Raw genomic sequence first — 17,991 nt, 5'->3', positions numbered from 1 at the left:
CGTTGTGCTGTTGTTGGCTGCAAGACTCGGGACAGGGGACTGCATGCAATGCCATCAGTGGAAAAAGAAATGAATCTGTGGCTAGACTTCATTTACAAGGGACATGTGCCAGAAGACCACGGCAGATTTCTGTTTGTGTGTTCCAAACATTTTACGACGGACATGTTTATGAACTTGTCTCAAGTCCAACACGGATATGCCTCCAAAGTAATGCTAAACCCGGGATCAATACCAACCATCCGGGACCAGGCCAGTGAGGACACATCCAATTTTGAAGCTGTAAGTTTTTATTTAGCGATGTTTTTCCTGATAAAGCTATCTCTAGCTTGTAGCATGTAGCATGTAGCATGTAGCTTCGCCGTATCAATGTCGCCTCAAACCCAAATAGTAATCGGTTAGGTGTTTATATATTTTTGTAGCATTTTATTTTGTACGCTCCGCAGTCTTTGCTTTGTCATTTGAATTATCAGGCATTTGCTAACATGTTCAGACATACTGCCGTAATGGCGATCTGTGTGAAGGCTGTAAAGCCACGCCCTAGGCGATAACACAAGTATTTATTCTCCTATTTATTAGTATTTTGTATCCTCTACAATCATATTGAGTAAGTTATAATAACAAACGTAATCTTCTGTAGGCAAGTGCCGTTTTCTCCAGCGTTATATGTAAACGCTTTTGTGATTGTAGTCTGTAAGAACGATCAGATATCATCGATCTGTAAGCTAAGCTACGCTACGCTAATGAGACATGCCGTGTTTTGCAGCGTTATATGTAAAAGCTTTTGTGTGTTTACTTGTTTGCTTACATGAATACAAATGGGGGTGTGTTAGGATACAACACTGTGTATGTATGCGAGGGGGGACACACACCACGAGTAAAACTGAGCTAAAGCCCCGTCGGTCTGTTGTTGTTGACAAGGCCTTACCTCTAGCAACAGGCTAATTAGTGGCTAGCACTCATTACAGTCAGTCTACTGAGCTCAGCCCCTCTCCAACACATCATCTGTATTGAGTCAGAAACACAGCATGCACGTTACGGTTCAAAACTAACTCAGATTGGAAAAGGCTAAGCAAAGAGCTTTGCTAAATAGAGAGTTTTGCTAAATAGAGAGTTTTAGCCCCATCTTTTGGGATTTCAGACTATATTTATCCAAATAGTATTTTCTCATCCTGAATACTAAGTTGAGATGATTTTGTTCTAACTATGTGTTCTTCTTTACAGGCCAGCACCTCACATACTTACTAATTAGTGACAATTTGTACATCCTTTGCTATTATTTACATTTTTTTGTATCATGGCGGAAATGAAAGACTGTACCTGGCAGCCCTGCACTACAATGAAAACGCTGAGCGTGCACAAGCCACTACATCCACTGGAAACCCTCTGTATAAACTGCAGTTCCCAAAGGCCAGGAAGGGAGAATGCAGAGCAAAACCAGTAAAGACTGACCCCACATTCCGTAAGTGTTTAAAATATTTATTATACAACTATTTACAAATATAAAATAAAAAAATTAGAAAGAAGTTTCAGTTTTTTACATGCATATACTAATCTAAACCACATTTTTTGTTGTGCTTTTTTTACCATTGCACAGCCCTACGTGGCCAACTTGATGGACCTCATCTTCGACCAAGTCTTTGTGGACCCTGCACCATTATGAGCGACCTGACAGGGAGGAGGTCATCGCCGGGTATGCTACACGGTTCAATTTGACTGCTGTCTGAACCCAACATCGACATTTCACGGATCAGGAAACTCCCTGCGTATCCTGAGGACAACGCAGGCCGGAATCACCACTCTGATCCTGCGTCCAAGGAAGCCCCAGCACCAGCTCACAAAGCTTCTGTAAAAATATTTAGTGTCATTTATACAAAATACAAGTAGGCTACATTTAGTTTTTTTTTATGGGTTTTTTTAACCGTTGATTTTGACAACGCAATGAGGCCATTGTATATATGCTGACAATATGAATGTCTCCCTTTATAAATATATATATATATATCGCTGTTTTTGCGTTACAAACTGTACACATTGCATTCTTGCTAATTAGCCAAAATATGAACGGAATAAGGAGCAAGCATCGTAACAGAGTAAAATAAATAGGGACAACAGCTTGTCAGCTAACCATTCAGAAACGTCCTGCTGCAACCGAGATTTTTGCACCTCCACCAAAACCTCCGCTGCTTCAGGGTCAGTTTCTGGATCAAATTGATAATATGCTTGAACACATGCATTGCTCTGAGATGACATGTTTATTCCACACTCGTAATCACAGCAAGCATGGTAACGTGACTCTCGCCGGCTCATGCCTGCTCTTCTGCAGGGGGGCGTGGTCAGCTGCTGCTCAGAATTTTCAAAGACGGGCTTGGAATAGAGCGAAAATGAGCGAAACGAGGCATGTCTAAAAAATGATCTGTTTGGTATTTTGAAAAATAAAATGTATAAATATACCTTATATAGGTATGGTCATACACTATATCATTTAAATATAGCATGATAGGTCTCCTTTAAGTGATATCAAAATACAAATAACTAATGTCATGCAAGCATATTAATATTTGCTTGATTCCAGTGTTGAATTTAGCACAATTGCATACAAACATTAAGGGGTTTTAAGATTCTGAAGTATTATGCTAAAAACTCAATAACTTAGATTATTATTTATAGTTTTGCTGAATAGTTTCATGTCCGCTTACCTTAGAAACGTAAAATGTGACGGCAGTGTGCAGATGGGGAGCATGTTAGCTTAGCTTGGTAGCTTCAGCTAGCTCTGGAACTTCCAGCTCGGTGGCAGGAGTTGAACTCTGACGTCACTGTCGAGCCGTTAGTGGCCGACTCCGCCTACTAAGGGCTTCACGGCAACTCTGCAGAATCCTATGGGTGACGTCACGGACCCTACGTCCATTTATATACAGTCACAGTCTTGCAGTGGCGGCGCCAGAGATTTTCTCTAGGGGGTGCTGTGGGTAGCTTGACGTTTCATAGAGGGTGCTCAAACATTAAGGGTTTCCCATTAATGCACCAGCGCTACAGTTGAATTTTCTACTGCAACACTCCCCACACAGTGTACCCGCGACTGTTACAATGAAGGCTCGGTAATCAGCTCACGGCATATAGGTGTAAGCAGGGGTAAAGTGCTATTTTTACAAGTGGGGAGTGGACCTCACCTCCTCTAGGAGGGTCCTCACCTCCTCTAGTGGGGAAGATTTTTTTGAATGAAATGAAGAGATCTATGGATATACAGTATCTCTCAACATACATATGAAACAGAACTGTAAACAGATTTTCTATTTCTTTATAGATATTTTACAAATCACTCTCCTTTTAAAACAAACCGTTTGAGACCCACTGAGATAACTAGACTAAAGTTAACTATCTAAACACTGAGAGTCCTTTACTTCACCTGAGCTGAGATTATCTGAGACTCTCAGTCTGACAGGAGAGAGTTCTCCCTCCACCTTGTTGTTGAAAAATATCCTTATATCCGTTAGCTTGGCTAGCTAGCACCAGAGCCATATAATAGAAGAGTTATGACATCTCCGTTCACTCCAATGGACCACTTTTTTGCAGCAATGGCGGATCGTGGAGCCTCTCAATCGTTCCCCGGAAGTTAGCGCCAAGGCTGGCAGAGCTGTAGAGTTGCAGCATAATAGACCGTTCGTGACGGACTTTTAAAGGTAAGAAGAAGTTTAAAGATTTATATTGTTGATATTATCAGTACATCTTATTCAAATTAACATGTGTATTAAAGGATGTCAGTGGATTATCTCTAAATTAGTAGATTTAGGGAACGTTTACAGATAACGGATCAAGCTAGGATACCGAAGCAAGTTAGCAACACACGTTGAACAGCCTTTCAATTGTAAATTCGTTCTCTTAATGTCATTTCGTCCAACGTTGTTGAATTAGAGAAGAGGGGCTTCTAAACTGGATTGTATGCGGGGGTGGAGGGAGTTAAATATTAGATACATATAACTTTGGTGCGTGTAAGAGTGAGTGTTTTTAGCAGAGCCATATTGTGTCCTTGTGATTATGTTGATTATTACCTGTCTGTATAATGTTGCAGCTCAGCTGATTTTGGATTGATGGCAAAGGGAGAGGGACTTAAGTGAGAGTGAAAACACAAGGTAAGTTTAATACTACTGTTTTATATAAGTAAGCATACTAAACATGTATTCTATCACTGTATTATATAAGTAATCTTGTTAGTAACCTACTGTATGGCAGGTGGAGGGGCAGTGATGTTACAGGTGGAGGAGCAAAACTGCAAGACTGCAAACTCACAAGACAGAGAAATCAAAGTTTGTTCTCCAGAGAAGAGGTTGATTTCACTTCAATTTTTTCATATTTTCTAAAGATGTGGAAATGGCACAAAAAAAAACTTGAGAGCTGTAACCAAGACAACTGTAACAACATGAGTAGAGAGCCACCAAGGTTTTTCAAGTCCCTCTCTTACTCCATTTTGCCAACCCAAACTTCCAGGTACATGACGGGACACCTTGCTTGTTTTTGTTGTTTGCGCTCCTCTGGCTGGGTGCTGGCAGGTGGAGGGCAGTGATCCCTTCCCTTCTTCCTTCAATCTTTGAGACTAATGTAAGTAGAAGACATGGCACTGTAAATGTTCGAACATTTAAAATATTATACCACTTAAAAATAAGAAATATTACTTTTGTTACTAAGAGTTCATACTTATTATACCTGTGTCACCTTTCACACTATCGCTGTGATCATGAGCTATGGGCTTTGTAGATACAGGGGCCCTTCTCTTTTTGACCACAGGGCGATGCACGAAGATGGTGGGTATAGCCTCTGCTCTCAGCCTAGTCTTGCCCTTTTTTGTCTTGACAAACGAGTGACTTGAGGTTACTTCACACACAGAACAACTCAGTTTTGTCTGCCCACATACATATTCCATAGTGGTTGAATACACAGTGTTAGGAAACACTTTATACTTACTGGACATGTTATACTCATTACATACTGTATATAAAATATGACCAAGAATGTGAGACAACCTTATAGAAATTCATATCACATCTGTTACTGATGTCATTTGTCATACTTTGTTAAACTCACAAATAATAAAGTTCCATAACTTCAGTTGGGAACAGAGACCACACCTTATCTCCCCAAGGCAATTTCCCATCCAATAGGTGTGCTATATAGGTGTGTACAACCCTTTCTCCGGTCTGTTTATCCCTCTTTCAGCACAAGAACCAGAGGGGGATTCAATGGAGCCTGAATACCTGCACTGAGACCTGCACCCTGAGTCTCAACTCTGTGTTTTTCAAGCCTTTCCCTGTTTTTTTTTGTATTAAACAAAACATTAAGCTTTCCCAATGGTGTGGTTTTCGTTTTGTGAAAAAGTGCAAATGCAGTGTTTGTATATAAATCACATATTTTTTTGCTGTTGGTCGTGAAATTGCTCCTGCTTCCTCCGCTCTGTGTCAGTGGGGAAGCCGTACATTCGTACTCCTTTCTCTGAGCGATTGGAGCATCCCCAGGCAGCACAGCAAACCATGGTGGCGACTAGGAGGCAGCACAGCAAACCAGGACAACACGGAGGAAAAGGCACAGACAAACTGCATGATATGCTATTCAATGTTTATTGAATTCCATGTATTTGCAATGGATGTTCCTAAAACAACACATTTAACATCATCATCATCATGCTGCTGCTGCTGCTGCTAGTCCTTTGATAGTCACCTGTCGGTCTCCTGTCCTTTCTGAAAGCCATAAAGATGACATTAGTCATTTAGATAACTTGTGTCCTCAATTACCATGGGATTACTGAAACTACCATGAATTTAAGAAAATGGTAGAAATTAATCTAATCTGAATTTTAAAGCATTACTTTAGATCCCCTCCCTCTAAATGTATCAATAAACATTAGAAAGTGATGCTCCTGACTACCATACAAGTTTAAGAAGATAATATTGGTTTTAAAGAATTCAAAGCTATAAATAAACAACAGGCTCTTTAACCAAGGCACTGTTAGTAACATGTAAACTAGTTGTTCACACTAATCCTAATATTATCACTTAATATTAGCAAATTCTATTTTATTTTTTAAAACATATTGATGTAAATACATACACATATCGATTTGTTGTATAAATATTGCAAATCAAAACCTTTATTCACTAATAATTACCAAAAATCGTAGTTCTATCTCCTGTTATCATTGCATTCACATTGCCCGCCATGAACTTCCGGGGAACGATGAACGATCCTCGTCTACATGAACCACGTGACGATTGTCACTACCCGATCCGTCCCCCTGCCCGATCGGTACTGCGCATGTGCGAGATGGTCCGGAAGTCCGGACGGCAACCCAAGATAGACACTTGACACAGTGGCTTTTAGCAAAGCTCAAAAAGAAAAACCGAGAGAAATGAGTTATTGTTATTACAACGTGACTTCACTATTATTTAACAACTCTTTTTATGGGGTTCTTTTATTTAGGGTTAAGTACATTGTCAGAATAAGTGAGAAATGAATTTAACTTCTGTTAGACAGCCATATGCCTTACATTTTTGCATACATTCACAGTAAATATGTATTCAGTATGATAGCTGTCTAACAGAAGTTAAATCCATTTCTCACTTATCCTGACAATGTATTTAACCCCAAATAAAAGAACCCAATAAAAAGAGTTGTTAAATAATAGTGAAGTCACGTTGTAATAACAATAACTCATATCTCTCGAGTTTCCTTTTTGAGCTTTGCTAAAAGCCGCTGTGTCAAGTGTCCATCTTGGGTTGCCGTCCGGAGTTGTCCAATATGGCGGACCATCTCGCACATGCGCAGTACCGATCGGGCAGGGGGACGGATCGGGTAGTGACTGTCACTACCCGATCCGTCCCCCTGCCCGATCGGTACTGCGCATGTGCGAGATGGTCCGGAAGTCCGGACGGCAACACAAGATGGACACTTGACACAGTGGCTTTTAGCAAAGCTCAAAAAGAAAAACCGAGAGAGATGAGTTATTGTTAATACAACGTGACTTCACTATTATTTAACAACTCGTTTTATTGGGTTCTTTTATTTGGGGTTAAGTACATTGTCAGAATAAGTGAGGAATGAATTTAACTTCTGTTAGACAGCCATATGCCATACATTTTTGCATACATTCACAGTAAATATTTATTCAGTATGATAGCTGTCTAACAGAAGTTAAATCCATGTCTCACTTATTCTGACAATGTACTTAACCCCAAATAAAAGAACCCAATAAAAAGAGTTGTTAAATAATAGTGAAGTTACGTTGTAATAACAATAACTCGTCTCTCTCGGTTTTTCTTTTTGAGCTTTGCTAAAAGCCACTGTGTCAAGTGTCCATCTCGGGTTGCCGTCCGGACTTCCGGACCATCTCGCACATGCGCAGTACCGATCGGGCAGGGGTGTCACTACCCGATCCGTCACCCTACCAGATCGGTTCTGCGCATGTGCGAGATGGTCCGGAAGTCCGGACGGCAACCCAAGATGGACACTTGACACAGTGGCTTTTAGCAAAGCTCAAAAAGAAAAACCGAGAGAGATGAGTTATTGTTATTACAACGTGACTTCACTATTATTTAACAACTCTTTTTATTGGGTTCTTTTATTTGGGGTTAAGTACATTGTCAGAATAAGTGAGAAATAGATTTAACTTCTGTTAGACAGCTATCATACTGAATAAATATTTACTGTGAATGTATGCAAAAATGTATGGCATATGACAGAAGTTAAATTCATTCCTCACTTATTCTGACAATGTACTTAACCCCAAATAAAAGAACCCAATAAAAAGAGTTGTTAAATAATAGTGAAGTCACGTTGTAATAACAATAACTCATCTCTCTTGAGTTTTCTTTTTGAGCTTTGCTAAAAGCTACTGTGTCAAGTGTCCATCTGGTGTTGCCGTCCGGAGTTGTCCAACATGGCGGACCCTCTCGCACATGCGCAGAACCGATCGGGCAGGGTGACGGATCGGGTAGTGATAGTGACAACGATAACCGTTTTTGGACTTCCGTTGTCGTAACTCTTCTATTATATGGCTCTGGCTAGCACCAGATGCTAACCACAACGATCTCCGGTAGATACCCACCGGTGCGCGAGCTCTCTCGCTCGCTTGCGCACGCACACAAAATGGCTCGTGCCACACACACACAGAGCAGAGCTTGAATGAAACAGACCCAGAAGTAAGCTACTTGTACTCACGAGGCCTATTATGTGCAGAATCCCTCTCGCTTTCAGGTGGTTTTGATTGAGTGTCCACACGTGGACGTGTAAGGACTAAAAAACGATCCATTTGTCACTTTGCTGTTAGCAAATCATTTGGGGCTCCAGCTAACAGGAGGTCACTCAAGTGTCGTAATTTAGCCTATGGGTAGGTCAAAAATCGATTGGGTGCTGGCCATTGGCCTAATCATATCACCTGTGTTGGCTTTATGTTTTTGGTCAAACATTTATTTGTTTCACATTTGAATTGATGTAATCAATAATTTTTCTGATTTAATTTAATAAAAATAATAATAATTTTCGAAAAAAAAAAAAAACATATTTCTTGGGGGTGCTTAGGGGGTGCTTTGGCAACATGCTCAATCACATCCGAGTCAGTCCCCAGCGAGAGGGTTTTCTCGACGGCAGGTGACATAGTTACCGCCAACAGATCTGCCCTCACTACTGACAATGTAGACAAACTCATCTTTTTGAAGAAAAACTTGAAAATAGAGTAAAGCTTGAGTACCTTTTATTTAGGCATAATGGCCTCACACACTCACAAGTTAATTACACATGTTAGACATTGCTCCTAAAGGTACAGATTTTATTTAGTTTTTATATTTATCATTGTATTTATTTTATATTTTGACATCAGGAGATGTTATACAGTTCTGTATTGCCTTTTATTGATTGTGATTGAAACACTTTCTTATTATTTATTTTAATATTTTCAAGACATTCTTTTTAGTTGTACAGCTTATTGAACCTTTTTGTTTGACATCAGCCAATATAAATAATATGGCCATCTGAGTGTGTGTGTGTGTGTGTGTGTGTGTGTGTGTGTGTGTGTGTGTGTGTGTGTGTGTGTGTGTGTGTGTGTGTGTGTGTGTGTGTGTGTGTGTGTGTGTGTGTGTTACTGTTTGTGGTTTGTTTTTAACTGTGTAATACAGTTAATGATTCCAAATGTTAGAGTTCCTTATTTTCATACCAAAACTTGCACTACTGTTAAAAATAAATAACAGCAACAAAAATTATGCATTTGGGACTTTTTTTTGCTTTTCCTTGTTGTACCGAACCCGTACCGAACCGTGACCCCCTAAACCGAGGTATGAACCTGCTTTTTTCTTTTATGTGCAAGGCTTAATTTTCTTGACCTGATCAGCTTTTGAATGCCATCAGCTACCTTAGGCTCTGTTTGATTCTGCTTGTCTTTTTTGGCGAGACTCTATAAAATGCTTCAAGTTGCTTTATCAACATGAACACATTGCAATACAATGAGCCAATCTGCTTTGTTTGTTCTCTGAGAGGGAAGCTTTGCTTTTGTTTTCAGAGATCTGATTGTTTATGTATAGGGCAAAAAGAAATGTCATTCGGTGCAAGTATCACAGAATGATTGCTAAGATGGCATTCTCCCACTTTTGCTAGGCCTACTGCTACTCTTTGACGCCAAAGTACGATATATAATAGTTTGAATAAAGATGTAACTTATGTCGGTGAGAAAATAGACACTTATCACGAACATGTTTTTGTACATGCTGATGACAGTGGTAGCTTGACTTGTGCTTTTATCTGTGCAGTTTGATTCCATGGTTAGTCAGTAATAGTAATCATTACACAGACTTACTGCTACACAGAGCACATTTGGGAGCAGAGCAAATATGAGGTTGAGATGATGAATAAACAAAGACAAAGTTCAGCAGCTCTGATCAGTCTTATAAAAGGGAAGTCTCCCTCTGACCTGCCTGTGCTTCCCTCGGCTTCAACCAGGAGAAGGTAAGTAAAAAGATTCAGAGAGCTCATATAACATGTTTATGTAAACACGTGTGAATACTCTTTCAAAAGTGAAAAACTATGTTTGACATCATATGTGTGAGATGTCCCCGTGTACACCGGAATTGGAAAATAATTAACATCTGTAACGTGTTACAAATATAAATGTAGAGTTGTTAAAAATGACTATTTTTATCCCTCTTTTGATGTATTATTTTAAATTCGGGATTTTAAAAACGATCTAATTTAGTATACTATTTATCAAGAGTTTAATGTATAATGTCATGAGTTTAACATTCAGAAAAATCTACACATTGTCTGTGTTGTTGTAAATCAAGTGTCATTGACAGTAACTGAACAACCCACCTACTTATTAGATTCTAATAAAATACAAATATTCTAATTTAAATGTGTTTTAAGCCCTGATTGGTGCACAGACACATGACATTTGCTTTCTAAATAAACCAGTATTCTCAAAACCAATTAAAAAAAAAAAAAATGCAAAGAATTTGCTAAACATGACGTGTACAGTAGGAACCTCTTATTTTTCATTAGAGGGTTAGGAAAATATGTGTAAGGCCTTTAGAACAATATCTTTAATGTAGCTTCTAGGAAAATCAGTCGACTAGTGTTTCTCATGTAAAAAAATGTCTTCTTCTTTGCCTTGCTATTGGATTGTAGATAGTAACGGGGGACATAGAGGGGAAGACAGGCCGCAAAGGTCAGTTTTGAACTCTGGAGGGGCGCCTGCTAAAGAGGCAGGCCCCCCCTCCCAGCAGCAAATATTGTGTAATCCAAATTAACAATGTACTTTTGAACTTTGGTCTTAGGTCACAATGATGCATGCTGCCTTGGGGATATGGATCTTATCAGCAGTGATCTGCGTGGGGAGAGGAGATCACCATTATGGCCACAGTCATGGAGACCAGAACACCGGACCTGAACCCAGCGCCGCCAGCCTCTCTCTGGTGAATTCAGCAAACAAACAATTCTCCTTTGAATTGTACAGCAAGTTAGCAGCTGCTGACTCAGCGGGAAAGAACATCTTCTTCTCCCCAATCAGTGTGTCTCACGCCTTGGCTGCCTTGTCCGTAGGAGCACGGAGTATGACCCACAGTCAGATATTCAGCGGCTTGGGTTTCAACAGCACCCTCTTGACACAGGAAGAAGTTAATCAAGCTTTCCATAAACTTCTAGAAGAGACAAACAGCCCATCTCAGAAAGAAGTCAGCGAAGGGACTGCTGTATTTATAGACAACCGCCTCAAACCAAAGCCTGAGTTCCTGGAGACCTTGAAGCAGTCCTACTTTGCAGAGGGGTTCAATGTCGACTTCACCCAAACCGCAGAAAGTGCCAATACCATCAATAAGTATGTGGAGGACAAGACCAACGGGAAGATAGCGAAACTTGTCGAGGGCTTGGATCCAAGCACAGTCATGTATCTCATCAGCTACATCTACTACAAAGGTATCAGGTTTCATGAGAAGAAGAAGATCTGTTTTTTGTTTTTTTCCTACACATTTAGGGCTGCAACCCCGAAGCAAAACAGCATTTTTCAATCTATTCATTCAGGGCTGTTTTGCTTTCACACAAAAATCCACATTTATTTATTATTTATTCATTTTACTTACTTTTGCATCTGTAGATTTCTCCTGAATCCATTTAGACTTCATCATGAATGTGAATAATCAAATACAACATTTTTAGAAAAATATGTCATACAGTAAATAAGTGTCTTAATGTAAGTAATCAACTTGTTGATTCCAAAGTGACATTGTTTATTTTAATATTTTTTACGCCATTCACTCTTAGCGTCTTGTGACTTATGCTTACACTTTGTCTCTTTGAAGGCAGTAAACTCTAGATGATTTTTTGTCATACTTTGAGCCAGAAATCTCCATTTCACTAGCAATTACGTACACCAAAGTTTTACTCCGATCTATATTCGGAAGGTTTTTACAGAGGGGTTTGTTCTTAGTTATAGCCTGGTCTATGTGATTCCTAAAAACATAAAATATTATTTTCCCCAATATTTTCTTCTTTTAAACCCTTTATTACTTGGTTAAAATGTTAACCACAACATTTGTTTTACTACCTGCTCATCATCCAACAGGAACTTGGGCGACTCCATTTGATGCTATGCTAACCAAGGAGGATATCTTCAATGTGGATGACAACAACAAGGTTTGAAGACGCAGCATTAATCCAGAATGGTTTTGAGTCTCAGTAAATATAGATAATTGAGCATCCTTGTATGTGTGTCTTTTCTGATATCTGTCATTAGAAACTACAGTCCTCCGCTCTACCAACTGAGCTATCGAAGGGGGCTATTGAGCATCCTTGTATGTGTGTCTTTTCTGATCCAGACACCTCATGTTTGATATTTTCCCAGGTTGCAGTCCAGATGATGAATATGGAGGACACTTTTGATTCCTATTACGACCAGGCAATCAACACGTCAGTCCTCCACCTGCCCTTCAACAGCACCTACTCCATGCTGCTGATGTTGCCTGACGACATGGCAACGCTGGAGTCGACCATTTGCCCAAGGCATATCACCAAATGGCTGAAGTGGATGAGGCGAAGGTTTGGACAATTCTAAAATCTTCATCAATTTCTTGGTTTCTAACATGGAAGGTTTGACACTGTAAAAAACTCAGCTGTGTCCTGGTAGATCAGTTATTTCTGTCAGATCATAACTTATTGTTTGCCTATTTCTCATTTTATTTTAGGAGATATGATGTCTTTATTCCAAAGTTCTCCATCAAGACCTCCTACACACTGAACGATGTGCTGATCTCAATGGGAATGACCGACATGTTTAGTGATCTTGCAGATTTTAGTGGCATTTCAGAGGGGCATAAACTGGCAGTCTCAGACGTAAGATCACATATTTCACACACATTTTCTTCCCTACATTACATCCATCTAACTTTATCTCTGTTACACTGCAGGTTGTGCACCAAGCTACCCTTGATGTCGATGAGTCCGGAGCCACCGCTGCAGCAGCCACAGGCATCGGCATCACACTTATGTCCTTCCAGAGCATCCCTGTCTTGAAGTTCAATCGTCCATTTATGGTTACCATCGTTGAACGCATCACAGAAAACATCCTTTTCTTGGGCAAGATCATCAACCCGAAAATCTGATGGGATAAGCAGATTTGTATTTACTTGAGCACAGCAGTGACATCACATATAAAAAACCCTATACAAAATGTTGTTCTTTGGTCTTTATTTTGTGTTGCAGAAACAAAGAGTATTTGTTCTAGTTTGTGAAGGTCAAATTAGGCTGGGATGAAAATATTAGCAACAACTATCAGCTTTTATTACACATGCAATAAAATCAGAGACTTTGTAAATTATTTATTAGTTTATCCTCTAACTATCTTTTCTGCAGTTTCTTCCTAAAAAAACCCCATGTTTTCATGGCAGAACACTTATTTATTTATTTCTCTCATATATATATATATATTAAATCTTTTTTCTAAGATGTTTAATACGTGTGGTGTATGTGCTACCGAAGAGGATATCTATTGTTAAGAGAATAATACAAAACATTGATTTATTATGAATTAGGCATATTTAATGCAAATTATTGGTGAATTTAGGACGAATCTATCGACTCTTAATACATATAAATATTAACAATTAAGGGTGTATTTTTTGATGTTTTTACAGTAGTTTGCAATAGTATTACAAATGAAGTACTATATGGTTATGTTGTGTTTGTACTATAAATATATTTTAATTCTATTACTGTCGTGCTTTAACTTGGGTACGATTTTTGAATGAAGTATTTTTTCTTCTAAGCAAGTATTTCTACTCTACTTCTACTTTTTAAATGTTTAAATTGTAAAAATATCTAAGTAGCCAATTTATTTCCTCCATATTCTGTTGCCTGTAGTCTCCTCGTGGGGGCTGTGGGTGGCAGCAACGCACCTCGTGTAGTCTGTTCTGCGGGAATTAACAAATCCCACGAAGAAGAAGTTTTTCGTGTTTTGATTGGACGGCTATAAGTTTGTTTCAGACATGGCCGAAACAACGGGAGAGGGACCTCAAGGAGCACCATTTTTTAACAAAGACAGAATTCAAAACAGCCCCGAGGAAGAGGCCAAGCTGGAGAGGAAGCATTTCTGGAGAATAATCGATGCTTTTAGATTGTACAGGTATAACAGTGCTTAAAAACAAAGTACCATCCAAGTGACAGTTTTTATCAACAAACGTCCGTTAGCATATGATTACAGTAAAGGACAGATAACAAGGTTGGGAGGGAAGGTTGCTAACTGATAATTGCATGTGTATGAAATAATTGGCTAGTGTTTATTATAGTCATCTTGTGTAAACAGCTATTGATGGCATTTATTTCCTAATGTTCTGACTTTGGCTCCAATCCTGTCATGGCACCACATTTTCAACATGTTCCATCCTATCTCCCTTAACACTTAACATATACATAATTTAGTGTAGCAATCATATTTAAAGATAACAATTGTACTAATGAATAAAGGAACCATTTCGACCAGACTGTAGAAACACACTGCCTCCATAAGCAGTCCTAAACCCATTTTCTTCCTAGTTGAGTGACCTGTGTTATCCCTCTGGGCACTCCTGACATGACACATCTTGTGAATCGTGAATTTAATTATGTCTTGTCTTTTTACCAGGGTCAACGTCCAGGAGCAGGTCAAGCGTGCCGAGCGTCAGTTTCGGAGCCTCCCGAAGCACCACCAGGATTTGCTGCCAGATGTTTTGTCCAACCTGGCCCGGATCAGCCAGTGTGCGGACCACAACCAGGACATTATGCAGGCCATCATTCACAACAGCCTCCACATGTTTGAGAACATTGAGTACGGCGAGAGGGTAAGCTTTACTTCACCAGTTAGTATACATATAAAGTGTTCAGCTTGATTCAGTATGCATCATTAGTTCCATTGGGGCGATTTCTACAGGCATGTAGAGAAGTACATTAACAATATTATACAACAGATGTGAAAGGCAAGGAGCCAACTCCACATTTGTGAAATGATAAAAATAATTGATAATCTTTGGGTAAAAACACTACACATTAAAACAATTATGATATGAAGAAGAAAAAACATTTTGTAGAGTGCATTAAAGATTATCATTATCTTCATTATACATTTGGGCTGTAATTTACAACTATTGTTATTATTGTCTCATCATCTGTTGACTATTTTATTCATGAATTCATTAGGTTTGTGGTAGAAAAAGGAGTTAAAGGTTGTTCCATGTTTTCCAAAGTCACTGAGATAACTATACATTCTGTTTACTGTCATAGAGCAGTTATGACACTAGAAAATAATCTCATTTAAGAAAGGGGAACCAATTTGGCAACACATTTTTAGTTGACAACTATTTGAATAATCCTTGTAGCTTTGTTTAAAAATTAGATAGAGGTCTGCATTTGAATCATTATGTAGTGCTGCATTTTAGATTTCTGCTGTGGTCTTTTTTAATAAAAACATTTCCCCCTCTATTTAACTTCCAGGAGGATCCTCGGAAGGTGCGTCCCTCTTCAACGTTTGACATGGACAAGCTTAAGTGCACCATAAAGCAGTTTGTCAGAGACTGGAGTGAGACTGGCCGGAAAGAGAGGGAGACCTGCTACAAGCCGATCATCCAAGAGATCCAAAAAATATTCCCAAGCGACCAATGGTAGGAAACGACCAATGGTAGGAAACATTCATGCTTACCCACCTGCATGCATGTCAACACATACCAATATGTGGATACTAAATGATACAAGCTAACATTTTTATTTTCTTCACATAATAATATTTTGTTGTCATTTTGATGATGTGACTTACTCCATGTTTTCCATGTGATATGTGCATTTTGTACATTTTATTATGTCAGTGATGTATCTAAGGTGAGCGTGCTGATTCCGGGCGCTGGACTCGGCCGTCTAGCCTGGGAGATAGCACGTCTGGGTTACATCTGCCAAGGCAACGAATGGAGCTTCTTCATGCTCTTCTCTTCAAACTTTGTTCTCAATAGGTACAGTATTCACTGCCACTTCCAGCTTCCTTGACACAACATTTAGGGACTATAACCTCACACATAATTCTACATCTTAACCTTGTCAGTGATCACAAATTAAATCATGTTTCATATTAAATAGTTTGGCAGTGCATTCTGCCCTCTTGCTATGTTGAATACCACTTACATCCATCCACTTGTACATTTGGACTGCTCTATTCAGGTGTGAAAACGTGAACTCTCTGACCCTGTACCCCTGGATTCACCAGTTTAGCAACAACAAGAAATCCTCTGACCAAACACGACCAATCACATTCCCCGATGTCAACCCTCAGAGCTTGCCACGAGATGCAGACTTCTCCATGGTAGCTGGCGACTTTGTGGAAGTGTACAGGGACCCAGGTCAGTAGCAGCTGTGTGGACGTTTTCACAATTTTTCAAATGGTCTTTCAGGCAGAGCTTTCTCCCATATTGTATGTTTCCGCAAGCTCAGCAAAACATTTGTATTTTTTGTATGTATAAAAAGTAACGTTTTGTACAATCTTGCAAATCTTGTTATTTCTAGCTTCAATTAACCTAGAAAATATTTCGGATTATGTTTCATTATTAGGATACACTTTACAATTACCCCAAACAAAACTGACCATCCCAAACTGTTCTGTAAATGAATAATAATGTATCATTGCCGCATTGTGCACTTCGCAGCATTATTCAATGTGATCATGTTATAATATATTTTCTTCTTGGGTTAGATTCCTGGGACTGTGTGGCTACCTGCTTCTTTATAGACACAGCTCATAATGTCATTGAGTATGTGGAGACTATCTGGAAGATTCTTAAGCCTGGTGGAGTGTGGATCAACCTGGGTGAGTCAAGTTTTGTAACAAAATTAAATAAACATATATCTTTGTAAACTTTACAGACAAATACAATTATTTCTATGTGTAGAGAACAAAGTATTTGGACTGGTTAAAAATGTTTACCACCATACACTTGCAAGTAACATATGTTTACATTATAGCATAATAGGTTTTCTATCAACTTTTGCATGCATTTATGTTCCTACTTTGCTCAGCTTAGTTCAAAGCTTAAATTGGGCAATTGTTGCGTTAAAGCTGCAGAACGTTCTGCTATTACGCCTCACTTCAAAGCATTACTAATGCCATATATTGTTTAACTTTTATCTGCAAATGAAAGAAAATAACACAACAGAATGTCACTGAATAGGATGTACATGCATGTTAACCTTGTGGGTTACATTTTTTATATTGAAATTAAAGTTGTATAAAAAAAAAGGTTTTATGGTTTGAGTATCAGTAAATTTATTTCAGAGTTTAAATTCAATGTTTCTTCAGGTCCGCTGCTGTACCACTTTGAGAACATGGCCGACGAGCTGTCAGTTGAACTTAGCTACGAAGACATCAGGACAGCGATTATCAACTATGGCTTCCATATAGAGGTAAGCAACAAAGGAATTTTATTTATATTCATGGCTTAGCATTATGTTTGTCTTCATACATCTTGTTCCTGTTGTAAAATAGTATTTCTATTTGTGCTGCAGGTGGAGAAGGCGTCAGTTCAGACCACATACACGGAGAACGACCACTCCATGTTGAGATACATTTACGACTGCGTCTTTTTTGTGGCACGAAAACCTGCAGACGTGTACTGTAACGGTCGAGAAGAAGAAGATGACCATCTACAGAGCACCCCACCGGCTGCTAAGTCCCCACGACGAGAAGGTACTGACACCATGACGTGACAGGAAATCATTTGGCAAAAACAATTAACTTAGAGGCATACAACTATTGACTGAGCGAAGACGAGACCAACAAAAAGAAAAAGGATACAGAAGGAAAAAAAGCAGTGAACTAATACTTTCTTTTTTTCTGATTCATTTGGAAATCACCTTTTCATCTAAAACATGGAAAACATCTAAATACTCCACATCTCTTTCTACCTGGGTTTGATGAGTCATTTACACTTGCTTGCCTTTTGCTTAAGTTGCTTGTGT

The 17,991-nt window shown here is 39.1% G+C and overlaps 2 protein-coding genes across 4 annotated transcripts; both read left to right on the top strand.

Moving 5' to 3' along the window:
• Positions 1 to 9,871: 9,871 nt before the first annotated feature.
• Positions 9,872 to 13,192, top strand: LOC117451907 (serpin A3-5-like). 2 transcript variants are annotated; one of them, XM_034090270.2, is made up of 6 exons: positions 9,872 to 9,978; positions 10,806 to 11,442; positions 12,089 to 12,159; positions 12,368 to 12,561; positions 12,708 to 12,855; positions 12,930 to 13,192. In XM_034090270.2, exons 2-6 carry the CDS (start codon positions 10,812 to 10,814, stop codon positions 13,122 to 13,124), a joined length of 1,239 nt encoding a protein of 412 aa, XP_033946161.1. In that variant the 5' UTR covers positions 9,872 to 9,978; positions 10,806 to 10,811; the 3' UTR covers positions 13,125 to 13,192. The 2 variants fall into 2 exon arrangements, with proteins under 2 accessions (XP_033946161.1, XP_033946163.1); XM_034090272.2 differs by lacking the exon at positions 9,872 to 9,978 and adding an exon at positions 10,672 to 10,696.
• An 807-nt stretch (positions 13,193 to 13,999) lies between these two features.
• On the top strand, positions 14,000 to 17,985 carry carnmt1 (carnosine N-methyltransferase 1). 2 transcript variants are annotated; one of them, XM_034091436.1, is made up of 8 exons: positions 14,000 to 14,143; positions 14,642 to 14,837; positions 15,487 to 15,653; positions 15,855 to 15,995; positions 16,252 to 16,379; positions 16,730 to 16,843; positions 17,333 to 17,436; positions 17,539 to 17,985. In XM_034091436.1, exons 1-8 carry the CDS (start codon positions 14,007 to 14,009, stop codon positions 17,737 to 17,739), a joined length of 1,188 nt encoding a protein of 395 aa, XP_033947327.1. In that variant the 5' UTR covers positions 14,000 to 14,006; the 3' UTR covers positions 17,740 to 17,985. The 2 variants fall into 2 exon arrangements, with proteins under 2 accessions (XP_033947327.1, XP_033947326.1); XM_034091435.1 differs by having other exon boundaries at positions 16,201 to 16,379.
• The last annotated feature ends 6 nt before the right edge of the window (positions 17,986 to 17,991 follow it).

The sequence above is a fragment of the Pseudochaenichthys georgianus genome, chromosome 9 (genome assembly GCF_902827115.2).
Source record: "Pseudochaenichthys georgianus chromosome 9, fPseGeo1.2, whole genome shotgun sequence".
In the NCBI taxonomy this organism is placed as follows: domain Eukaryota; kingdom Metazoa; phylum Chordata; class Actinopteri; order Perciformes; family Channichthyidae; genus Pseudochaenichthys; species Pseudochaenichthys georgianus.
This window is presented reverse-complemented; position numbering and strand designations above follow the sequence as displayed.